At 47.9% G+C, this 25967-nt stretch overlaps 1 protein-coding gene across 2 annotated transcripts; it reads left to right on the forward strand.

Moving 5' to 3' along the window:
* Nucleotides 1–991: 991 nt before the first annotated feature.
* On the forward strand, nucleotides 992–24789 carry SMYD1 (SET and MYND domain containing 1). 2 transcript variants are annotated; one of them, XM_035326024.1, is made up of 10 exons: nucleotides 1301–1437; nucleotides 11114–11290; nucleotides 12299–12512; nucleotides 14089–14219; nucleotides 15895–15933; nucleotides 18689–18881; nucleotides 21412–21504; nucleotides 21992–22155; nucleotides 22954–23122; nucleotides 24350–24789. In XM_035326024.1, the coding sequence occupies exons 1-10, from the start codon at nucleotides 1301–1303 to the stop codon at nucleotides 24506–24508; spliced, it is 1476 nt and encodes a 491-aa protein (XP_035181915.1). In that variant the 3' UTR covers nucleotides 24509–24789. The 2 variants fall into 2 exon arrangements, with proteins under 2 accessions (XP_035181916.1, XP_035181915.1); XM_035326025.1 differs by lacking the exon at nucleotides 15895–15933 and having other exon boundaries at nucleotides 992–1437.
* Nucleotides 24790–25967: the final 1178 nt, after the last annotated feature.

Raw genomic sequence — 25967 nt, forward strand, 5'->3', positions numbered from 1 at the left:
TCTGAGACTGTCATGAAGAGGACAATACTTCCCACACTGCCTTGGTTAGGTAAAGCATGTCCTTTGCAGTCTATGGATGCACAGGAATTATCCTCCTTACGTCTCTGCACTTTACTTTCCCTGTCTATTAATCAGATAGGTTTTTCTGTGCAGCAAGGAGGTGTGGGAAGAGGTTTGCAAACAGTGATGTCTGTATGGTGCTTAGAGATCCATGAGGAAACAGAATCAGCTTTCTTAGCAGTGGGAGGCTGAGATGGTAGAGAACCAGCCACACAAAATGCTATTAAAGGATAAAAAAATGCTGATTGACAGTCTAGGCTGGGTTCAATTTCCATAGCAAGGCTCGCTGTTATACATGGAGGCCTTCCTTTGCATCACTCTGAACATGCTCTAGCTGCTGGAGACAGAGGGCAAAAAAAGTGGACTGGGTTCTCATGGGCTTGATCTCTCTGGTTGTCTCTTCACCCTCATTTGCCCTATGGAGGGTCAAATTCTGCCTTCTCTTCTCAAGGCTGAGAAATGGAGGTGGGGAGAGCCCTCAAACATGCTGCCGTTTCTGAGTTTAATATATCCAAAATTGTGCAAATATCTAAGATGTTCTGCTTGCTTTTGCAGCCCATGCCAAACCGCTGCTGCCCTTCCAGCTCCTTCCACACTGCTTTGTGTGCTCACCGCCGGCATTTGGGAAGCGACGGCCCTTTTCCAGGCTCCAGTGGTGATGGAGGAGGCAGAGAATTTCAGGGCGCAAGTTTCTCTGCTCTCCCTGCCTCTAAATATGCCGTCCATCTCCTGCAGGGTAAAAATAAAGCAGCATTGTTTAATTTCTGGAAAAAGCCAGATGACAGTGGAAGGGGTCAGAAATATGCATACCAGCCCTCCCCGTCCCACTGTCTCAGCTGTTGCTTCCTGAGAGACAGAAACATGTGGTTGCTAAAAATACCCTTGCAAAGAGAATACATTCCCTCTGCAATGGGAGCGTATAAATTAATCCGAGTCCTAACATATACAACCGCTCGTGGCTGGGAGCAACAATTCCAAACGTGGGTTTTGGAGAGGGGTTTCCTAATGCAGCAGAAGACCCAGCCCTGCACCTTCTTCCCTGCGTAGGCTGTCAATACCGCACGGGAGATCTTCTCCTTCTGCCTTTCCTGCTCCCACCCCCTCGCCCTCCTATGGGAAACGGTGTGGCCGGGGGTGGGGGTAGGCCAGCCCTTTTATAAGCGTGGTCCTGTGGCAAGGCGAGGTTGACAGGAGTGACGGGAGATTTGGCTCGCTCTGAGATACCCTGGGGGTCCCGGGGATGACTAAAGGGGGAATGGAGTCAGTCGAAGTGTTCACGTCTGAAGGCAAAGGCAGGGGCTTGAAAGCGCAGAAGGAATTCCTGCCCGGGGATGTCATCTTTGCGGAGCCAGCCTACGCTGCCGTGGTTTTTGATAGGTAAGAGGAAAAAGTACTCGTAAAACCGAGATTGAAAGTTGTCTTGATGCAAAATGTCATCTGGCTGGGCGGGTAAAAGTTTGAAAGTGTCTGGATAGCATCAGAGAGGGGCGTGAAGGGAAGTCAGAAGCACTTCTGTAAAGGCACATCTACAGCTTACAGTGAATATCCTTCCCAGGGCTCAGACCTGCTTTTTTACTTTAAATATGGCACAATCTTTTCCCAGGATGTGACCTTGCAAGGTGCTCGGTGCTGTCAGCTCTTACCAAAGGCAGTGAAAGCTGCATGTGCTCGGTGCCTCACAAAACCAGACCCACGTTACACTGCAGTGAGCTGCCAGGAGCGCGTGTAATTCAGTTACAGCAGCCTCAGACAGACTTTGCTGAAGCCTCCGATGTAAAATGTGTGATAAAAGTGCTGTGCTCACGTGCATTACCCCCCCGCCCCCCCCAGCTCTACATACAAATTCATAGCCAACTATCTTCAAACCAGAGGCTCGTGGGGACCTGCAAGTGGCATTGTCTCTCTTCAAGTAATTTTATAATTCTAACTAGCTAAGTTAACTGGAGACAGGTTTCTACTTTCACTTGTGCGTGAGAGTATTTTTAACCTTTTGTTCATGTTGATACAGCTAGAAGCTAAATTTTGGTGCAGATGCATTGTCCTTTTCTGCTGCTTATTTTAAGGATGAACAGCATTCGGTCAACCTGCACTGCTGGAGTGGCAGTGGCTGGTAGGTGCCCACTTCTGCCTTTCAAATCAGCGGAAAATTCACTTAATTAAAAGCTAAATGACAGGAAGAGACAACTTCTATGTTATTCTCCTTTGGAATACATTAAGTCTAGAGCCTCTGACATGAATGGAATTTGTTCAGCCTTATAATGCAGTAATTGAGAATAAGAATTTGTCCCATTTTTATTTTTCCCGAACTGCCAGTGCCTTTAGCAAATGTTCTGCACATTAACTAGGGCAGTAAATGATCCTGCCTAGCTGGCCTTTCCCTGTTTGAATCAGTTCTGCTCATGGAGTCTGTGATTCAAGCAGAGCTCATACTTTTGTTTTAATGTTGGTCATCTTGGAGCCTTTAAGTTAAGTGCTGTAGCTACAGCTGGTATGTGCTACTGTGTGATCTGGCAATAGCAGAGAATTAGGGATCAAATAGTAGGAAATAATTTATTTTTTTGTCTTTCATTCACTTTTTCCTTGCCGTTGTACTGTCAGTGGATGAACATATTTGTGAATCTATACAATAGCAACAATTATACATTTCAGTTTTTATTTTAATGTTTTTAAAGAGCTCACAATTAAAATGCCTTTTTTTGTTTGTTTGTTTTAAAATGTTAAGTTCTTGAATTCTTATCCCTGAGTTCAATTACAGTAGTTAGTGACAAAAGCCTCTCTCCTTGACGTGTCCTTCTAGCTCTCGTACTTTCGTTTCATTGTGTCACTAGTTGGGATCTTGCTGTGATACTGTGTTTGCCTCAGAAGTTCCCATGGATGATGACTTCTCCCATATGCCTTATTAAAAATTCTAATTAAATCACTGAAAACATTCAGCCTTTTGATTGCTGGTTGACAATTTTTGTTCTTCTACCTGAAATGTTGTGGGAATGATGCACACAGCAGAGCAGCCCAGGCTGCAGTAGGCTTAATTTCCAACCGAAAACATCAGACGGGGAGAGATGTGCCTCCCTCCTTAGCCAGGCTGTGTTTTTTTTAACTGCCAGAGCAGCAAAGAGGTAAACACATCTCTCCTCTGTGACTGCAGAGGATGGGGATGATTTCAGTCATTCTTATCTCTGCTGCTTCTTCATGCTGCCGTACAACAGCAGTGGGCTCTCACCCTCCTGTGGCATGCTTCATCCCACAGCACTTTGTATGTGTCAGTGGTGAAATCCATTCCCAAAATCTCTGAAGCAGGCATTGCCAGCTGAATACTTGTCAGTCAGCACTCAGCAGGGGATATCCTGGGCCTGAGATATAAAGGGAGCGTTCATTTTTCTCGTGAAAACTGTTCTGACGTTTTTCACATACACACAGGGCTTTGGTTTTGAAGGTACCTTGCCCCACTCTCCCAGGCTGTTCAGCTGCATACAACTCCAACTGAATTGAGTTAAATAGAAGGATCTAGATTTATTCCTGCCTGGATCCTTCTAGGACCAGCAGGAATAAATCCACACTAGTCCATGATGCTTTTATCCCGAGAGAATTGCTGTTACCTTTGCATTGGTGAAGAGTCCAATGAGTGGCATGTGTTTTTCCACATGTTTTTTTTCAGGTCCTACATTGGTATTGAGCCTACATTATTAAAAAGGTGCTCAACCTGCACTGGGACACTCAAAGTCCACTCCCTCATCCCTGAAAGCAGTGTGTTTGTGAGTTATGGAAAGCGAAATCAAATATGAGTGACTGGTAGGTTCAGTTTTTTGGCTGAGGTCCCACCAAATAGGAGACTAGATTTTCCACAGAGCTCAGCTTTCGTTTGCGTATTAGGGAAGCACAAGAGTGCAGAGCACTTTGAAATTTTGGTCTGTACTTTGCAGCTATTTTAGGAGCTCAGTTCTATGGGAAGTCCGGTCACAGGGTGGATGCTGAGCCCCGGTTTATGCTGGTGAAAACCAAGTTCTGTCTGTTATTTATATTGATGGCCATAATACTATAATGACCACGCTGCAATCTTCTGTGTGACTGCATGCAGTGTGGTGACACAGCAAGTGAAGTGAAGGCATCTTTTCTGGATTAGTGGGAGCAGCTCTTCAGAGGTACAGCATTGTTTTCTTGGTGTGGCCATGCTACAGAAAATGATTCCACTAAGATGATCAAAGGGCTGGAGCAACTCTCCTATGAAGACAGGCTCACCTACCTTGGTGAGCCAAATGGCTTTCCAGACCCCACTGAGTGTTTTGACTGGATCTCTACTGAGCTAGGGCACAGATGCAGTGTCTAAACATGCAGACTGCATCTCACCCTGTAAACCCCTGAAGGTCCCAGGCACCTAAGTCATTGAGGCTGTTGGGGACATGTCCTCTTCTATCCAGTGACAGTCATCTGAGCAGCAGTGCCTGAGACTTCTGGTCCAAAAGTACAGCAAGCTCACAGTGAAGCTAAAGAAAGTTCCTACAGACATCAGCCAGCTCATCTCAAGGCTAACATTTTGCTTAACAGCATAGTTATGTGGCGTTGACTCCTGCATCAAGCCCATTACTTCTACCTGAACTAGAGCAGACTGGAAAGATGGTGAATGCTGACTGAAAAGGGGGCGTAGGTCTCAATGTGATCTCCTGCATTTTGCTCTTTGGATAAAGTGCAGACAAACTCTCTGATCTGTGTTTAATCAGCCTTGAAATAGCACTCAGAAAACAGCAGTCAATGGCAGGCCCTCTTTGCCCTAAAGTAGATGTAGAAGGTTGAAAATGTATCTTTGGTACTCTACTCTACTGTTCTCTACTCTACTGTTCTCTACCCTACTCTGTTCTGGAATTCTTTGCCTTCGTGGGGTCCTCTTTTGATTTGATTTGCCACCATGCATGGCTGGTTGGCCATTACCTCCAACTGAAGCTTGTTCTCGTGCTCTGCTTATGTGCTGAGGTTTAATCCTTCCCTCCCTCTTCCCTCTCTCTTTGAAAGGTCTCCTTTCCTCACAGCTCCCCTCAGGACGATGACATTCCCATTGCCTGGCCTCAATGTACAGTATGTGACCTTCTCCTCTAGCATGCACGTTGGCTCTCAAACCTGTAAGAGTTTACATTTCCTACAGGCATGGGGAGGCCCGATATATTTCTGTCAACCTTCTCTTGAGGGGTTTGCTTTTTACCCAGTGGGATTTGAGAGAGAGTAGTCAAGGTAAACAGTGTCATGTGGATCTCTTGAAGATCTGCTTGATGAGTGATGTATGAAGCAGACATTTTCCAAGGGAAATGTGGGGAGCTCTTTTATTGTAGCTGGGATGACCTAGGGATATAAGAAATGCAAAATTTTCCATAATAATATGACTGAAACTATTATGGAAGCAATTTTTTTGAGTTGATAACAATAAAAACTGAGAGCTAATGTGATCAGATTCCCACTTATCTTTTTTTTTTTTTTTTTTTTCCCCTGGGCTTTGATTTTTTATTCTTAGTTCAAAAGCTTAAGTGAAACTGGGGAGAAAACTCAGCTTTTTGAAAGAAAACCACAGCCACACCTCTTTAAAATGAGGCTGATAAAGCTTGTAATGAAAGACTATAAATAAGACAGTCTAAAATAAATCATTCACTCAAATCAGATAAACTACAATGTGTCATCCCTGGCATTTTGAAGATAAAAGTACTGAGCTCCAACCCCCCACTTTTAAAGGAGCAAAACTCTTCTTGCACTAATAATTCACCATTATAAGTATCTCCAGGAGAAGCCAAGTATTGAATCTGTCCCTTCTTCTTTCCTTGCTGAAGAGGGAGGTGGATTTCCTTAGACTGCTGTGTTTAATGTATTAAGACTCTGCTTTGAAATCCAAATTGACTTTGCCTACACCTCAGGCTATTTTTCTGCTGTCCTCTGCAAGCTGTTGAGGAGAGGGATGCTCAGCCAGCCAATAATAAATATGAAGCAGGTGGACTTAGGTGTAATTTATGTCATCTGTGTGTGTCATCTGTCGTGTACAGAATAGAATAAACTCACTTTGAATAGTTCGTGAGCTTCTCAGCATGTCCAGCAGCTATTCTGTGAGCTCCTCCTCTGTCCCTTTGCACGGCAGCCATCCCACTTTGCCTTTTCACATCAGCGAATGAGATGCTCTGGGGGCTGGGTGCAAAATGGTTGGCAGATAGTTGCCTTGGGCATGTTCCAAAGACAAGGTGAATATATGTCCTAGGGCAGTGCTCTGCCCTTTGACCTGGCAGGTCCGACGGATCTGAATGCATCTGAATCCAATCCAAGCAGTCACTAGAGCTGGTTGCTTCTCTGCACTGAGAGCCGTGCCTGTGGGAGCCATGGTTTAGCTAACAGTGCTCTGTCACCTCTTGCATCAGTTGGCTGGCTTATTGTATCACTGCTTTTGTGACTGTAGTAGCTGTGTGTCTCATCCACGTAACACCAGAGCTCACGAGCCCCTCAGAGTTCAGCTCAGCTGGTGCTCGGGTGAGAGGCCAAGGAAACCTGAGGCTCCCCAGAGAGTCATTTGGTGAGTCAGCCAGTGGCATCTGCCCTCCAAGTCTGTCCTAAATCCCTGACCTGGCAAGGCCAGGATGGGCTGAAGAAATCACTGTGCTAATGGAGATCCTGCTTTTGGCCAGGATAAAATAAAGATGTTCTCACTATGTGCAGTACATGAGCACACGGAGGCAGTGCATGAATGGCTGGAGGTCACCCTACAGGCCACAGTGTACACTGGCACAGCAAAAAGCAGTCTCATTGTACCTGTGTTAAAGCAAAGGAGCTGAGCACTCAGTCTTTAAGGGTTCAGACCTCCAAAGCTCCTGGGCAGGTGCCACACGTCTCTTCAGGAACCTTCAGTGCCGCCTGACCATGCAGCATCCTGGCCACGCAGGAATGGGCTGCCTTCCCTACAGGGAGAGGAAGCTCTGTCTGGAAATGTAGAGACAAAGAACGGCTTTGTGTGGAGGGGACCTTACAGATCATACAGTGCCACCACCTGCCATCGACAGGGACACCTCCCAGCCCAGGCTGCCCAAAGCCCCATCCAGCCTGGCCTTGAGCGCCTCCAGGGATGGGGCAGCCACAGCTTCTCTGGGCAGCCTGTTCAGTGCCTCACCGCCCTCAGAGTAAAGAATTTATTCCTAATATCTAATCTAAATCTCCTCTCTTTTAGTTTAAAGCCATTCCCCCTTGTCCTATCACTGCACCCCCTGACAAAGAGTCCCTCTCCTGCTTTCTCGAAGCCCCCCTTTAGGTACGGGAAGGCTGCTTTAAGGTCTCCCCCCATGTTTGGTTGTGTTGAACACTTTCCAGGCCAGCCAGAAAAGCTTTTATAGACCAAAGAGAGATAGGGTTTAACCTCAGTTAAGGTACCTCATGCCCTTGGGTTACCTTAACTATTGCAGAGGGGATGACAGAGGAAGGTTGTGGACCACTGCAAGCCTCTGGTGTTGTCTATCTCCAGAACAGATGGCATCAGAACCTGTCATAAGGTCAAGCCATGGGACCAAAGGAGAGTCCCATTTTGCCATCCTCCTTCAGGGCACTTGTCTCTGAGCACCTCTGGCATGGCAGGGGCTTGCAGGACTCGAGCTGGGTGATTTAGGTGCTTACAGGGTCAGCACCAAGCAACATTTGTTGAAGATTTAGGCAAGGGGTCTCAAATACCTGTGTCTCCCGATTTATTTTTTTTACAGCACCAAGAGTAGGCCCCTGGAGGCCTGGCACATTATCAATACATCCATTCTTTTTTAAAACCATTTCTGAAAGCTGAGGATCTCATGAGAGTTTTGTGAGAAATGTGGTATTTTTTATACCTGCCAGCCTACTCAGATTACTATGAATAATCGTATCTGCAGTTTCACTGCCATATGAACTGTTCTTTTACTTCCTCAGGAAATCTTGTATAACATTATTTTTTTTTGGGTGCATTTCTGCATCTCCTCAGAAACGAGGGCTTGCCAGGGCTGGCAGTAAGCTCCCCCAGTTGGGTAAGCTTTGGAAACTCTGGACACTCTATACAATAAATAGCAAAACGCAGAGCCAATATTTTGGCATTTTTTTTCATTCTGGGAGAGGGGACTGGGGGGAGACAAGCCCCTGTTTGTGGACAGGGGTTCTGCTGCACCATATTCTCCTCCAGCCTCTCACTGCTCTGTGCATGGAGACTCCTTTAGCTGCCTGCTCACTTGCTGACTGTCCCAAAAACAGGCAGGCAGCAGGAGGGAGCCCCGCTCCCCACAGGAGATATCTCCCTGTGCTTCCCGGCACAGCTCATCCATGCGGGTTTTATCAGCTCCCTGCCTCTCCTTTGCCTTACAAGGAGTGTAATCTCTCTTGCACCTCTCTGCCCCCCTGACTTGACAGCTGACAGAGCCCAGCCTTGCATTTTTCACCACCTCCCAGCTCTTTCATTTGACTTAATGGAGCAGGCTGCATCCCCCTCCCCAGACACGCACTCCCCCCTGCCCCGTGCCGACTGCTTGCCTTGCATCAGGCTCGCTCTGTGCACCAGCACTTCTCCTATCATTTCCCAAACCTCATTTTTACACGTGGTGCTGCCTGCTGCAGGTCATCCTGCTTTAAATCAATGGCCCTCTTCATCTTGCAAGAGCCAGCACACCGGGTGGGTTGTGTCAGCAGCTTGTGCAATAGTGCCAGAGGAATGAAAATGCATTTTAAGCGTGCTGGGATAGATATAAACATGCGTACATATGTTTATATATATGTATATGGAGTGGAGAGGCGGGACAGTCTTGTGACTGGGACTCTGGGGCTATGGGGCTGATTCCCCCTTGTGGCACAGCCTTCTCATGTGATTGTCAACACAGTTTCTTTTTTCCTCGTGCCTCAGTTTCCCTGCGGTGGGCAATAATGTTCCCCTGGCAATGAAGGCTCAGTGGTCAGTGGGCTTTCTGCAATGAGGAGAGCTTTCCTTCGGGGGCTGGCAGTGTCTAAGCAATAGGAGTTTGAATCCTCCCCTCCTGTCGAGGCTGACTGGAGGCAGAAGTGAAGTGTGCAGTTGCTGAAGAAGCTAATTTTGGGGGGCAGTGGATCAGGAAGGGAAAAGCCTATTGTAGCAGCAAGGGAAAGTCCCAAAGGGTCTCCTCCTCCTTCTCAATAAAGCAAGTGGCAAGAGCAAGCAGCTGGGCATGTGAAACGGAGCACACAGGGGAGGTTTCCCCCTGATCCATGACCCTGGGCACTCTTGGAGGGAGGATGTTGGGTTAGTTTTCATCTGTGCCCTCTGATGTATTCCTCCCCCTTGGTTATAATTACATACATACAATTGTAGGATGCTTCTTGGAAATCCAGTTTAGACACCCCCGAAGAGGAAACCCACTCATTTTTAAAGCTGTTTTCCAGCTGCCCCGTGGCCATCTAGCTCACAATAAAACACAGGAGCCGGAATAGCCAGAGAGCAGCACTTGCTGCTGGCACCAGAGCTTTGGAGATTGAAGGACAATCTGCATCTCCAGCGCATCTGCAGGACAGCTCGAAGTGGCCTGAATAGCACAGTTCTAAAACCAATGCCAGATTAAACAGGAAGGGCTTCATGCCCTGAGAGCAGAGCACATCCTCACAGTCTCTGTGCTTGTCACCTTGCTGTTTATGGGTGATGTATCCTGGGCCACTGACCAGCACTAAATCACTGATGTTCTCAGCTCAGCACCACACTAGTCTTGTGAGGATGAAAGCTCTGTGATCCCTTGGATATATTAATAAAATCTTATAGTGGTCATAAATGCATAAATACTCCTTAAACTTGGTATTTCAGTCCGCCCCAGGTCCTACCCCAGCCAGTGCTCCTGTGAGCCATGGAGAATTCATCTTTCCTCTGTCTTCAGCTGTTTGACATTGCTTGCCCACCCTGGGCAGCTAAAAATCCACTCGACCCTTAGCAGTCATGCTTGGGGGCTGCTGAATGGCCAGGAGCCTGCCTGGGACACACAGACCCATGCTAAGCATTTTCTGGAGTCACCGGGGCCAGGAGAGCCCCAAACCCACCCACCAAGCCTGGAGCTCTGTGCTGCCGTGTCCTGCTGTTGGGCAGCCACGAGACGTGCTGTGCCTGCAGGAAGGAGGAGGAGACATAAAACACCTTGGGATGAGGAGATGGACCTTGAAGGAAGCTGTTTTCTTGGTGTCCTTTTGTCACTTCCAACACAATGCCAAGTGCGATGCTGCCCGTATAGCTACGGCTCTGGTCCAGTGGTGAAAAGGCTTTGTAATCCATGAAAAAACATCTTGGTTTCAAGCAGCACAAACCCAGGCTTTCCCTGTGCAACCACCTGAATCTATTGTTGCTCTTCATTGTGATACCTCTCTGGCTGCTCACTGTCAGAGCATTTCGGATGCATATTTGTATCCCCACAGCACGGCTGTGCCTCAGGAAAGCTTAGGATAGCAGTCAGGACAGCTCAGAGCCACAATCCCCCATCTCACCCGATGCTTTCCTAAATCCCTTGGAGCCGGTGGTGGTCGCTGCTCTGTTTTGAGCCACAGCCCTTGCAGGATGCAGGATGCAGGGCCTGGGATGGGTTCCAGCTCAGCCAAATCCAGAGACTTTGCAGGCAAGTGAAGCTCTCAGGCTGGCTCACTGCCTTCACATTGTTCCTCACGTTTGCCTGAGCAAGAGATTCATTAGGTATCTGCTTTCTGCCCAGCATATGGGTGGCTGGCTGAGACTTCAGCACGGGCCAGACAGAAAAGAAAAGCAGGCCAAAAACCCTACTCACAGCGGCAGTGCTGAGGAGGAGCAGACGAGCTGCAGACAAGAGGGCTGAGAGCTGGGGAATGCTTTATTGCTTTTCTTCCTTTAAACAAAATGTTTGCCTCTTTGGCATAGCCAAGCAGCAAAGCAACCTCACTGCACAAGCGGATGAGGATTAAACCAGGCGGGATGTTTCTGTGTCCTCCCAAAATGCCTGGGGGGGTCCATCCTGGGTGGGGTGGGTGGGAAGAGCTCATGGGCAGGACCCTTGCATGGTGGAGCTGCCCATATCACCAAGATATGAGCCCGTGTGTCCTTCTGTCCTTCCAGCTTGACACACGTCATCTGCCACACCTGCTTCAAACGGCAGGAGAGGCTCCACCGCTGCGGCCAGTGCAAGTTCGCCTACTACTGTGACCGGACCTGCCAGAGGGCCGCCTGGCTGAACCACAAAAACGAGTGCTCTGCCATCAAGAGGCATGGCAAGGCACCCACCGAAAACATCAGGTGGGAGCTGGCCCCCAGGGCTGAGGCTGACCAGCAGGACTGGGGGTGGTGCGAGAGGATGGGGTGTCCCTTGGGAGAATCACAGCATCACAGAATTGTAGGGGCTGGAAGGGACCTCAGGAGACCATCGGGTCCAACCCCCCTGCCAAAGCAGGTTCCTTAGAGCAGGTTGCCCAGGTAGGCGTCCAGACGGGCCTTGAATATCTCCAGAGAAGGAGACTCCACAACCTCCCTGGACAGCCTGTCCCAGTGCTCTGTCACCCTTACCATGAAGAAGTTCTTTCTCATGTTGGTGCAGAACTTCCTGGGCTCCATTTTGTGGCCATTGCCCCTTGCCCTGTCCCCACAAACCACTGAAAAGAGGTTGGCCAAATCCTTCTGTCTCCCACACTTAAGATATTTGTAAACGTTGATAAGAGGATGGTGAGGAAGGGCTGGGTGTCCTGCCTTGGGTGGGCTGGAGGGAGGAGCTGGTTCAGGGAAGGCCAGAAGCATCCCTGAGCTCACAGGCTGGGGATTTGGAGGATGATCTGTGGTGTGAGGGGGTTGTGGTCCCCCTCTTTTTTGGTGCTGGGCCTCAAAAACTCTACTGCAGCCGAATGTGGTGAGGAAAAGCCACCTTGGGCAGTTTAGGAGGTGGGGAAAAGCAGGGAGGCAGTGAGAGGAGTTGGGCTGGTCCCCAGCTTGCCTCCAGGATACGCTGATTTAGATTCACGTCCTGGTAGGAAAATGAGAGGAATCCCCAGGGAAACGGGGCCTGTAACACTTCTCCAGATGAGAACACGGACGCCACGGGAAAATCCCACACCTTCCTTTCCTTCAAAACTCCTGGATGAGACCAGCCATCAGCCAGCCAATGCAGGACCTGTCCTGTACCACCTGGCTGCACATGGTTTCCCACCCCTAAAACAAATTTTGGTGTCCCTCCGGTCCCTGTCCTTGTGCTGGGCGGAGGAGCACGTGGCTGGCTCTGCTGGTGCATGGTGCTCGGGGCTCTCTCCTGGCCAGGCTGGCGGCCCGCATCATGTGGAAGATGGAGAGGGAAGGCAGCGGGCTGTCGGAGGGCTGCCTGGTCTCCATCGACGACCTGCAGAACCACGTGGAACACTTCGGCGAGGAGGAGAAGAAAGACCTCCGTGTCGACGTGGAGAGCTTCCTGGAGTTCTGGCCACCCCAAAGCCAGCAGTTCGGCGTGCAGTACATCTCCCACATATTCGGAGTGGTATGTCCGAGGGCTGGGAGGGCAAAGGGCGGGCTGCTTTTAGTGCCATGGGCTGTGCCAGGTGCCCAGAGGAAGTCTCATACTAACCCTCGATGATGCCTGACTTAATTCCCTTCTTGCCCTTACGAAGCCACAGCAGTTGGACAGGCAGTAGCTGCAGGCAGTTTGAGTACTGCCATGTTCCCCATCTGCACTCACATGGGGAAACTGAGGCACAGCAAGGTCCAGGTCTGGATGTTTTTAACTGTCAAAACATGCAGACAAGTGGCTGTCTCAGACTCAGGTGCTGCACCAGCATCACAAGTCCCACTCGGCCTCTCTCTGCGCCTAAAGGAGTTAAGAAAATCTATTAAAATATATTTTTAGTATGTATACTTAAATAGAATATAGCAGATCTATTTTAGTATATTCATTAGTCTATTATATATTTTATACATTACATTTTTGAATATTTATATATAAATAGGTGAAATATACAAATTGTATTTCATAGTATCCTTTCCTAACATGTTAACTACATATTTTTGTCCTAAGTGTAGCAGAGAGGGAAATTCCCCGAGGTCAGTTGGGACTGAGCAGCTCTGCCCCCAGCCCTGGCACAGGCTGGTACATCCTGGGCTGTGCTAACCCCATGGGACATCGGCTTCCCCTGGGGGGACACAGAGCATCCTTTGGTACCCACCCCGCAGAGCAAAGCCAGCCCACTGGGCACAGGGAGAGCCACGTGCTAGCGACCGGCACAGCTTGCCCACGTAGCAGTAAGGCACTTTGGATGAAGCACAGCGTTAGATAAGAAAGGAAATAAAGCTATTAAGGAATTAAAGCAATTAGCTGCCGAGTTAATGATTTCCTTCGGTATATCCTATCGTACTTGCTTTTTGCAAATTGTTTGCTTGTTTATGTTTATGACTCAAAACTCTTCCCGGAACAATTCATATGTGATAATAATGTCTTGTATAGAAAATCATAATCACTCATTCTTGGTATATATGTCACCCCAAAGTAATCATTTTGAAAATTCATTGCCTGGGACTCATACCAAACTGCTGCAATCAGTTTTTGTCAGCTCTGGGAACCACCCAGCAGATGTGTGTCCAGGCTGAATGCAAGGTTAATTTCTGACACTCACTCCTGGTTTTCAAGCATGAACTTTGCTTTCTGCAAATGCTCTGCTTAAATTGCCTCAACTTCATTCTCCTGTGGCCTTCTCCTGAATTATTTGCAGAAAGCGAGTATAAGCAAAGCACGGTCAGACAAAATATATCTTATACATCCTGAATGAGTATTGACAGGCAATATTCTGCACCATTACTCAGCCCTGCTCTGAGCTGGTCAATCTGCTGGAGTCCTGCATTGCATCTCTTCTTCTGATGCTTTATCCCAAATAAAGATGTCATTTCTGCAATCACCTCCTACAACAATCTTGTAGGCAATCCTCCTTTCTCCCTTAAGTTTGGAGGTGGGATGCTAGAGATGCACCTCTCCTAACCATGAGCAGGAGCCGAGACATCTTAAATGTAGCTGAGCTCAGCTTTTTCTCCTTTAACGTTTCTTCCTGCCTGTCTTTTGGGACTAGATCAACTGCAACGCCTTCACCCTCAGTGACCAAAGAGGACTTCAAGCTGTTGGTGTGGGAATCTTCCCCAACCTCTGCCAAGCCAACCACGACTGCTGGCCCAACTGTACCGTCATCTTCAACAACGGCAAGTGAGTGGGTTTCTTCCCTCGGGTACAGCGGGGATGCATCCTAACAGGCAACTCACATAACAGACTGCTAACCCCAGAACACCAGATCCCTGCCCCAGAAAATCTATTAGTTCCCATTTCCTTTTCTAGTCCAGAATCAAAAAACAACATCAACAAAACATTTATTCTTTCTAAAGAGAAGCTGTTTTCTCTCTCTTTGTTATTTAAAAAATTGCTGTCTGATGCACCAAACAAATGCACGCAACTTATCAGCAGGGTTTGACCTCAAATCCAGCAAACCAGCAAATAATTTTCCCTATGCGTCTTAAAATCAGACTCAAAATAGACAGATAAAGTGGTAAGTAGCTGACTAGATCACTTTAATTGAAGTTTTATTTTTAAACAGTTAAGGAACAGTTTTGGTTAATGAATTATTAAAGATTACATTGAGTCCACAGTCCAAGAGTTTTTCATAACCGAAGCTTGCAGTCAGCTATATACCACTGGTACTGATGTGCTTATAGCCATCTATAACACAAGTCCTCATCCTTGTGAGAGCATACAATCCCTATTAATTACTGATTAACTATTTAGCAATGGGTTCTTAATGGCAAACGTGACTGTTATCTGCAAACTGAGTCACGTGTGAGTGCAGGATACCCCAAGGCGCTGTGCACTCCCCATTGCCACCCAAATCCTGTAAGAAAACATTTGCAGGAGGTGTGAGATGGGAAGAGGGTGAGAGGCACAGGGGGGGAATGCACGGAAGCCCTGGCAGAGCTGGGAGCAGAGGCTGCTGCTCTCAGGGCTCGGGGCAGGGATGGGAGGGATGCTCTGCCCTCTGCAGCCTCCTCCCAGGGCAGAACAGGCGTAAACCGCAGCCGATCCTGTAAGTGCATCGTGTGCGAGACATTAGCTGCGGGGAACTGCTTGCCAAAAACTCCACAGCCACAGCATTTCATCAACATTTTCTGCTCGGTCTTAAGATTTTATAAATTCCTGTGGTCAGCAAGCTTCAGTGCTGAGCCTAAAAGGTGACCCCGCAGCCTCCTCTTCTTTAATTAGCGCATTGCTTGTGCACTCCAGTTCTCACTGCCAAAAAAAAAAACCAAAAAACTGTAAGCTCCCACATGTGGCCTGTTACTGACTTTAATAAACCTTAACGGTCTAGTTGGGTTGTGCAACTGGCCAGGTTTCTTGTCCTTCTGTGGAAACCTGGTGATAAGACCAGCTACTGCTGCGGCAACTGAGCTCTTGATCAGTGCTCAGGGCACAATACCGGGCTTGGGGACCCACTAAACTCATCACACAGCGCAGCCCTCGTTGCTGATATCCCAGTCTAATTTCCATTTCATGCTATGCTTTCTAGAGCACACGTACTGATGGTGGTGGCGATGTTTCTGGTCTGTGCAGGAGAACTAGCCCCACACAGCAAAATGTCAGAAGCGGGTTTTGCTGATCCACTGGCTGACAGCACTCCCAAAATCACGGTGCAGGACAGCTGTCCCCCAGATCTGCTGTGACAGGGTTATAGCAGCTGTAGAGGAAAAGCAGAGCTCTTTGTGCCCTCATGCAGCGAGACACGAGCCAGGCGCCGGGAGCCCCATCGCCCCCAGCCCAGATGAGCCCAGTTCGCCCGGTTTCTTTGGTTTTACTTGCACCTGTGTAAACTGCAGATGTCTGTTTTGTCTTTCAGTCATGAGGCTGTAAGATCAATGTTCCACACACAGATGAGGTGGGTCATTCCTGAGAGCATCCTCCTTCCCCTCGCCCTGTACCCCTCATGCCCTGTGTTAATGAAGCTGCAAACAGCACCGAGGGGCTCCGAAAGCCCTCTGTTTGCAGACAATTTCACCTTCTCCTTTTTCCAAACTTCTACTCTTCCCCTGTGTAAAGCCCCACTAAACCCAAACCTCACTTAACTCTGCATTTTGTGGTAAATTAAAACAGCAGTGGTAATGCCTCCCCCACTGCAAATTCCCTCCCTTCCCTTCCAACCTTTCCCGTGGCTCCCTCCCTTTCAGTATTTCCCCTCCTTTCCAGTATTTCCCCTCCACTTCTCATTTCTCCCCCCCACGACTGCAGCAAGAGCATGAAAGTCAGAGCAAGGTCTCGCTAATCTTACATGGCCCAAAATAAAACCTTGCGTACTACGAGATGGGAAACGGCTGCATTACTGACATACTAAACAGCCCACGTTCCTTGTGCCCTTTGAAGGCACTGACTACAATAGCAATACCATGAGGTGTAGGCTTCATCCCTTTTTTTTTAATGATAATGCCTGATTAATGTTTTACCTTTTCATGATGCCACTGTTACCTGATCCAAGCATTTCACTTTTGATGAAGAGATCACTGAACCGTGTGCAAACAAACAAACAAAAAGCCAAATTTTCTGCTTATCTCACTTCACCTGGTATGTTATGTCAGTCCGGTTAAAGGGACACTGTTGTCTTTTTTAAGCTTTAATTTCAAGCAAGCAGGCAATTTTCTCAAATAAGAGGTGAAACACTTTTGCTGAGCCTTTCCTCCCCAATGACTCGGAGCATTACAATTAAGACCATAAAAAAGGGGAAAAGGATTTTACTTCTGATTAAAGTTCCTGTTCCTGAGCTTTGAGCTCCCCGGTGCTCGCAGTGCCCATGCCCACACCTTTCAAGGTCCAAGGGTCTATCTTGGCTGACAGTGTCTCTTTAACTGTAGCATTTAAAATAGACCCTCCGTGTCCAGGCTTGTCTGAAACGCTATCAATCCCCTCAACCCAAGGGATCACAGCTTAAAATACACCTACGGTGCTTAGGCTACCAGGGGCATCATAAAAGTCAAGGCTTGCTTCTGCTTCTCTGGTTGCATGACTCACGTTAACGAGGATCCCGTTAAGCGTGAAGGGGAACGTTTCTGTGTGTAACTTTCTGATGGAAATTGCTCTGATTTGTGCACTTTCTCCTGGAGAAGCTGGTCACACCTTTCTCCCGGTGGCGTTTTCCCGTGGTTATGGCAGAACTAATAGCTGCCCTTCGTGGTGATGGCATGTTCGGTGATAAATTTAGTATGGAATATGCGGTTGATATGACCTAACGCCCAGAGAAGGTCAAGACCATCCTCAAATAGTAGTTTTCACAGCAGCTTTAGCACAGTGGACAGATTTAGAAGCATGCCCCTGGAGGGTTTCCTAATGGGAATTACAATGCCTTTACAGAAAAGTCACGCAGAAGCTTTCCCCATCCACCCCAGAAGATGCACCTGGGTATGTCTTTGGTGAGACCTTCACTGGGTCCCACCTAAAGGACCTCATGTTCAGGTGGGAGCCAGCAAGCCCTCCCCTAGGTCACATAAAACATACCGTAGGGTGCAGCAGGATCAGGCCAGCAATTATAGAAGCCCCCTGGGTGACTCCCATCCTGGTGGCCTCACCATCCTTGAGCTGCCATTGCCACTGCCATGCTTTTAGCCACCAGCCTTGCTGTGGTGCTCAGTCCAAGCAGCTCCTTGTCCTGGTTAGGCAGCTGGGCATCCACAGGAGCCTCCCCCTAAAACACAGAGATGAGCTGATACAAACGTCCTGGCTTCTGGATGAGCCCTAGAGCAAGGCACTAGAAAGTTGGGAAGCAGATGGATATGGAAACACCACTCACAGTTGGTGTATCTGGCTTAATTCTTCTGCCCGTGGTGCTTATCCAGACCCCGTGGCGGAGGGGTGGCCCAGAGTAACTGAGACATTTCTCTTGCTGGAGAGGAACCACAAGGGCATTTGGGATGTTTTACAGGTAAAGAGTTGAGATAAAGGCAGGTGCAAAGATCTGGCTTTCCAAAGGCCTGTCATCAGTGCGAGGGTTTGTCGTGGATTTTGGTTTGGTAACAGGCTGGTGATTTCCTTGTGTTTGACATTGGCACTAGGCATCAGATCAGATGCCTAATAATACAAAATAAACCATTCCCAGTGAACTGTTCCTAAGGGTTTATGTAGAGATGCATGAAAAGGGCTAGGGCGTCCCTTTCCCAGTGCCCAGCAGGAACATCTCCGAGCTTTTCCGAGTGAAAATGATACCGAAAGCAGCCCGGCTCGGGCTCTGGGAGTCTGGCCAGGGATGTGCGAGCAGAACACAAGCGATGCTTTAAAAAGCCCCAAAGTCCAAACTCAGCATTTTGCAAGGCTCGTCGTGTACTTCTGATCTCAGGCTTTTCTTCTGGCAAGATCCCTTGAAGCATAATAAGATTTTATGCCTAAATTTACCCCTCCATTCACCCCGAATGGAGGACTTTCTGCTTTCCAGCGTATCCCAGCCAGGGACTGGCAGAAGGGCAGGAGAAACTGGTGTGACTGTGTTTTCACTCCCTGTTCAGTTAACTGACTGCTGCACATCCCTGCATTGCTAAAGCACTACATAAGGGCAAGGGCTGACCTCTGGGGCTATTAGCAGGATTTGTCCCTGGTGCCTCAATGGCTGCATTCGCTTCTCCAAGTCCACATCTTGCCTTCTTCACACCTAGGATCGAGCTGCGGGCGCTGAGCAAGATCTCCCCAGGGGACGAGCTGACCGTGTCCTACGTGGATTTCCTCAACGTGAGCGAGGAGCGGCGGAAGCAGCTAAAGAAGCAGTATTACTTCGACTGCACCTGCGAGCACTGCAAGAAGCAGATCAAGGACGACCTGATGCTGGCGGTGAAGGAGGGGGACAACAAGGTATGGCCCTGCGGTGCCCACACCCGGAGGTGGCTCCATCTCCTCCACAGCCTGGGGAAACTCAGGAGCAGCAGAGGCAGGTTTTGGCAGAAACCTGAACAGTGCTAATGTGAAAAATGAGGTCAGAACTGAAACATTATTGAGTGCAATGCCAACTCAAACACACTGTGCAAGGTTGGTTTAATCCCTACTGTGCAACATGCATACAGCTTTTCATTTTTAAAAAGCCCACAAAAGTTGCCTTTAACTCTAACCTAACAGTCCAGCAACAGGCAGAATGCTAAAATCTTGGAAAATGAGGTCTAGAGTGGATAAAAATGCTGACATTTAGATTGGGCTTTTTGTGAGGAGCGGAATGGAATTGAAGTTTTGAACAGCAGAACAGGGAATAACATGTTATTATGATATATGTGTATTATATATATATGTATAATTCATGATGACAGGACTAACCGGCCCTGCTGAAGCTGTGCTATTTGTAAAAGATGTACCATCACGCTGGCTTTGGGAAGGTGGGAATCTGATCCTCCAGCCCTCACCGCACCAGCTGGTCACTATGAATTTGATCTTTCCCCTGGCATTCCTCAGTGCATGGCTGCTTTGGGCAGACTTACTGGGAAGAATTAGTGTGTTGGCCCATTCATTTTCCAGTCACCTGTGTTTTCTCTGGAGGTCTGGCAAGTCACTGAGTGGGAGGGCTGTGTCTTGCTGTCGGCTTTAGGATGTGTTGCTTGGCCAGCAGCTCCAATTTCTGAGCACACTGCTAGCTGTAAGATCTCCTTTTTGGATCCTCTGCCTGGGAATATTTATTATTATATTTATTATTATTATTATTATTATTATTATTAATTATTATTTATTATTATTATTATTAATAGTAATAATAATAATATTCTGTGGCAGTGTTAGTTTAGTGGGTTTCTACTCCTGCAAGCTTTACAAAAAGCAAGCTATTGCAAATATTGCCTTTTCCAAATTATCAAGCTTAATTTTAAAGCTAATCTTTGCTACTGAAACTCCCCATGTCTAACGTAAAGCTGTCCCAGAGGTAGAAGCCCTTTCCTCTGAATTCCTCTAGAAGTACTTTTGAATAGTTCCTGCAATGGGCTGCATAAAAGGATCCCAGCCCTGCTCTCAGGAAAATCTCAACGCCTGCTACAGCGCATTGAGAGGCACCGTTCCTTTTTCGTGATCATTCCAGATGCCCTTCAGTGCAGTGGGAATACACACCCGTTCTGATACGTGTGCTCCGCCACCTAAAGCTGGCACAGAAAAAAAAAAAAACAACAAACTTGTAACTATGCCAGGTGCGTGATTTCAGCTATTAAAGATACCCTCCCTCCTGGACAATAAGTATCCAGACTGAGCTCACCCGCAGAGCACGCCGGCTGTATCACATTCCCCAAACCCAGGCTCGCTCTCCTGACAGCGGCAGCGCTCACAGCTGTGTGGAAAAAGCTCCCTGAATGTGTGCAGGATTGACACCTCGCATCCTCAACAGCTGCTCTGGCCTCCGGTCTGTCACCCCTTCCAAAGAGCAGCATTGTTTATGATGGCAACAGGATTAGGGGGCTAGGAAATGCAGGAGGGGGGTTTTATTAGATAAAGCCGCTGTGGAAGTGGTGTTGAAGTGCCTATTCTGGGAGTCTTTGCTCAGACAGCAGAACGATGTGACTTGCACTGACATTAACGTTGCTTTTGAACAATATCTGGCCACTAGGACACCCCATGTACTGCTCAAACAGCTGCTACCATCTGATTAGCTGTGATAGTTCCCATCTAAAAATATATAATAATAAATCATAACACATACATACACATCCATGAATATATGGGGCACATAGCTCTGAAAAGTTACTGGTTTTCTTCTGCACTAAATTTTCAAGAGTCTGAAAATCCAGCTTTGAACAGCTCAGAAAAGCAGAGGATAGCTGATGGTGCTGGATAGAGTTATATTTCAGCATGAAATGGAGGGTAGCTAATTAGGGGCTGGTTAGTGTTTGGCCAGGCATGCCTGCATGTGCATCATGCCTGGATGTCTTCCAATACACGGTGAAATCCAAATGTCTCTGAGGTATATGGGAAAACATGTTTCACTCTCTGGATGCGACTGAAATCTGAGCTAAACTGTCTTGGGGTATTTGGATCTAAAGAGAGCAGAATATGTAAAATTTAGTAATAAAAGCTTTCCTATCCTTATTCCACTTCATTCCACCTCATTTATGCTGGGCAGCTGCATTAGGAGCGCCTGGTACACACCGACCAGTGGCTGTTCACCTTCTCCCATTTTCACAGCCTCTGGTGTCTTGTGTGGCGAGAGAGAAGTGGAGGAAAAAACTGAGGAAACCATGCCATGCTGATCAGTGGCCCAGCCATGCTCTTGCTGGAGCCAGCAGGAGCTTCACCCCAAGTTTGGTTACAGGATGGTTTCAGGCCAGGCTGGGGTAGGCCTGAGGATGCACCCCAGCAAACCCAACCAGCTGCAGGAATGACGGGTTTTCCTCACCGGGTTTCCTCATTTTGTCCCCAGCCCTCTGCAGAGACGGTGAAGGAGGTTATCCAGTTCTCCAAGGACACGCTGGAGAAGATCAACAAAGCCCGCCTGGAGGGAGTTTACCACGAAGTGAGTCCCTGTGCTTTTGTACACATGGTGCTAGGGACATCAGGTCTTGTCCCTCTTTGAGTCAATGATTTATGGGTGAAACAAAGCCCTATCTCTGTAACCTGAACATACCCAAGTGCCTCCTGCCCTCTTGGCAGTTTGAATTGCAAAAGCTGGCACAGACGAGAGATGGGCATGGGCCAGTGCGTGTCTGCAGCCCCATGGGGCAATCAGGAGCACTCCTTGCATCAAGTGTGGTAGGAGGTTGGGTGGATGGCATGGGGGGTATAATCACGTCTTCCTCACCAGTGGATGATCTGAGCCCCAGCCTTTTTGTTAGACTGATGTTTCTGGACAGATAAAAGCATATCCTATCTTCCCCAGCCTTCACAGAGTCTGACTTGGCCTCTAGGGCTGGTGTGGACCACACAAAAACACACAGGGCTCTGGGGGTTGGATTCAGGCTGATGGTGCTCTGGCTTTATTTTCCTGCTTCCCCTGGATGTAGGTTGTGAAATTGTGCCGTGACTGCCTGAAGAAACAGGAGCCTGTGCTGGGGGACACGAACCTCTACCTCCTGAGGATCCTCAGCATCGCCTCCGAGGTGCTCTCCTACCTCCAGATGTTTGAGGAAGCAGCTGACTACGCCAAGAGGATGGTGGACGGCTACATGTATGGCATTGCCCTAGTTTTGGCAGCTCTCTGTGGTTGTGCAATGTTAGGCAGTGTGTTATAGAAATTATCTTCTTAGTCTGCAGTACTGACATTCAGATTTGATCCTGACTGTATCAGCAGGCAGATAAAGCTCCTTCCTAACTGCACAAGAGCTCCCAAACACCTCAGTTTTCTGACTTGCAGCTGCCAGGTGGTTTGGGTCATCTTTAATAGCCTCCTTGATTTGTTCAGTAGCATCTCAGGGCTGACCTGGTAGAAAAGCACAGCGCCTGGGTGCAGGACATAAAGACCAAAGAGACAGGGTCCCCCAGTGACCTGTGGGAAGGAGAAGTCGTAGAGAAAAGAGAAACTGTGTCAAATGGCTGTCACTCAAGATATCCCTTGAATATGTGGATTTGGGCCTTGCCTAATGAGAATCTGATGATTGTTGCATTCTCAATTCAGGCCTTCATTAAATCTCTGATTTTATGTTTTGTGCCATCTGGGCTGTAGGGTCAGGTCTGGGTTTTGTCTGTGCCAAAATCCTGTGGAATGGTAAACCTTGCTATTCTCCAATCCAGATGACCAGCTCACACTGTCTGCAGGTTGTTCACCCTCTTTCACAACATCTCATGTCCCTGTGTAACTCATGCCCTCCTGACCCTTTTTAAGTGGGCTGCACATTTCAGTGGCACCAAATTCAATAGGATCTTCACCTGAATACACAGTCTGCTCTTTGGAAAACGTGTCACATATTTGGCAAACATTTGGGAACTCAGATCTCTCCTGAACTAAAATTACTCAATGCTTTTCCAGGAAAATATACCATCCCAACAACGCGCAGCTCGGGATGGCTGTGATGCGGGCAGGAGTGACCCACTGGCATGCTGGCCTCATCGAAGCCGGGCATGGCATGATCTGTAAAGCCTATGCCATTCTCCTGATAACCCACGGACCTTCCCACCCCATTACCAAAGACCTGGAGGTAGGTGTCAGGATCTCCCTTCTTGTCTCTGCTATCTGCCCTGGTACAGTTACATTTATTATCATGTTACAGTCTGCTGGAAAATGCACGTTCCTTCCTAGTGGAAATTTTCATCCCTGAAAAATAGCTTTTATCCCACACCAGGGCATGCATTAAAAATAGCCAGTAAGCCCCTGAATATTTTTTTTGAAACTGCTGTGCCCAAGGACAGAGGCTCCCATTCTTCAAACAGCCTGATTGCATTGCTCCCAGATGGATGGCATTACAGTTTGACTTTATCAAATTACGTATGGGGGTCCTGTTCCCAGCTTACCAACCAATATTCTTCGTCTTATATTGGTGACCATTCTTCTTTATTTACCCCTCCCCAGTCCTTCTGGGCTGCAATGCATTTTTATTCTCAAATGACCTATGTCTAATGATAGGTCTATACCCTAGCTCAGGGCCAAGACCTGCAGACCCCAGGGGAATTATGTCTGCTCAGCTGTGATGAACTCCTTACAATTGCATCTGGGGACTGATCATTTCTTTAACCTTTATCTCACCCAGTGTGACCTGCTGGCTTTACAGAATTCTCCTTTATTAGCCAAAAAAAATTACACAACACCAAATGAAATATTTTGTTGATGTCTTAGTCCCCGTTACAGCAGAGCTATAATCTTAGTGCAATTTTATATAATCAGGAAAAGAATTATCTTAGGCCTGAAGCCAAGCTATCTGTTGGCTGTTTGCCTATATGTATATATATATCAGGGGGTGAGACTCCAGCACCTCCATTTCCCTTTCCACGTTCTTCAGGATAAAAATAGTGGGTATATGACACATGCTTACTTCTATGCTCCTAAGGAAGGTTGAAGAAACTCCCAGACAGGTGTAAAAAGATTTCCTAAAATCCCTTGTGAACCTATGCCACAATGCAGCACTGTGAATGACTCATGGTGAATCCAGGGATGTTTGGGAGCATGAGGTTTCCCTGCAGAAGAGCTGGGTGCAGGAAGGGCTGATGCCTTCTTCACCTTCATAGCTCACAGGCACCCAGGACTGAGAAAGTAAATGTTATCTGTGTCCAGCCAGCCTTGGCCCTGCTTTTGGGATGCCTGGAGCAGGGTGCAGCAGCCATTACATGGCCTAGGACAAGCCTAATGGCTGGTCCCCACTTTTAGGCCGTGTGTTTTTCACTTGCTTTGAGATCTGTGTCACAGGTCTTTAACCTGTTGTGTCCCTCAGGTCATGCGTGTCCAGACGGAGATGGAGCTGCGCATGTTCCAGCAGAATGAGTTCATGTACTACAAGATGAGAGAAGCTGCTCTCAAAAACCAAAAGATCCAAGTCATGCCTGAACCCAGCAATGAGACAGCACCCAGCCTCTTCCACAAGAAGGAATAGACCCTGAGCTTGACACAGTCATGCCTGTGGGGCATCATCCCCTGTGGCACCTGGGGAATGTGATCTATGAATGAGACACACCCATAAGGATTGTTTCCAGTGGCACCAGTCTGAGAGCATGGACCTGCTGGGGGAGAGTCCTGAAAAATCTTCTGAGGGCTCAAAGCAGAGGAGCTCTTGGCAGAAACAACATCCTTTTTCTACCATTAGCATTAATAATCCAAGCAAGAAACCTGTTTTAAAATTATTTACATTCTTATTGAAAACCTGTTTCTCTCTGATCCTGAAATCCTTGGTTAATTTTTTAATTGTTTCTGTCTAAAGTTTTTTCCATCACTTCCTTGTGATGACATCACTTCTTCCCACTGATGCCTATGGGTGGTTGACCAAGGGACAGTAGAGTGGGAAGCTGGTTCCAAGAAGAGCCATGTATGCCTGTGGGCATTGAGTGCAGAGTGGCTAAGGCCCACAGATTGTATTTTGTGGAAAGTGATGTTTTGCTGATGAAAATAAATGAAGAATGATTCTGCAGCTGACACAGGTACAAAAATTCCCTACCTGCTCCTCAGCAGAATAGCAAGGAAAAAGAAAAACAAACAAACCAAAACCAAAACAAAACAAAAAAAACAAGGCTTTTCCTCTTCTCAGATCTTTTGCTGATGCTCTCCAGCTCTAAGACAAGCTTGATGGAGACCAGCATATGCTCTTTAGATGCTGTTGAGCTAAGTCCTTCCATCTGTCCATGGGTTGCAGAAGCAGGTGCGGAGGCACTGGTGGTGTTTTCCTAACATCAGCTTTGAGTGGCTGTGAGAACACCATCCCGGCTAGGTGCATCGCACCAGCAAAACACCCATTTCCCAGGCAAGTTCCCAGTCAGCCTCCAAGCACAGGGCTTGGAAAGGGCAGCTAAGAAGGAAGAATTTCCTCTCTCCTGCCTGTCAGAAATCCAGGTCTTCACAAAGCCTCCAGCAGCAAGTGAGAAAGCTTTGGTGCTGCTGGGTCTCTGCTGTGCACAGCCAGCGCTGACCTCTCCTGCCAGCAGAGAAAACCCAAAATTTCACCCCAGGAGGAGTTCAGTGCCAGTAACCCAATTTACCAGGCATGGTTCAGGGAAAAAAACACACAGAGAACACCTGAAGGCTGTCTGGGGCCATCCTGCTGGTGGGTGGTGATGGGGTGGGTGGTGATGGAGTGGCCAGAACCTGTAGGGCTGGGAGCTATTGTGGGGGGGTGAGGGTAGGGATGGCAGCTGGGATGCCTGAACTCCCCCAGTGCTGGTCCCTCCCCCAGGGCGGTTTTCCAGGTGGGATCACCCACATTTCCTCATCCCCAGCCATCTGCCACCTTCCACCACCCCATCCTTTGGCCCTGCCAATCACCTCGTGGTCACTTTGGCCAAATCTTTAAGAAAAGGGGACAGAACCCTTTCTCTGGTCCTGGCACTACTCCATCCACTCAG

Source organism: Oxyura jamaicensis, chromosome 4, assembly GCF_011077185.1.
Source record: "Oxyura jamaicensis isolate SHBP4307 breed ruddy duck chromosome 4, BPBGC_Ojam_1.0, whole genome shotgun sequence".
Classification (NCBI taxonomy): Eukaryota; Metazoa; Chordata; class Aves; order Anseriformes; family Anatidae; genus Oxyura; species Oxyura jamaicensis.

Excerpts from the sequence above, each read along its gene's own strand:
- SMYD1 (XM_035326024.1), top strand. The coding sequence starts at position 1,301 with ATGACTAAAGGGGGAATGGAGTCAGTCGAAGTGTTCACGTCTGAAGGC. Across the intron at positions 11,291-12,298 it reads GCACCCACCGAAAACATCAG|GCTGGCGGCCCGCATCATGT; the intron begins GTGGGAGCTGGC and ends TCTCCTGGCCAG. Across the intron at positions 14,220-15,894 it reads GTCATCTTCAACAACGGCAA|TCATGAGGCTGTAAGATCAA; the intron begins GTGAGTGGGTTT and ends TTTGTCTTTCAG.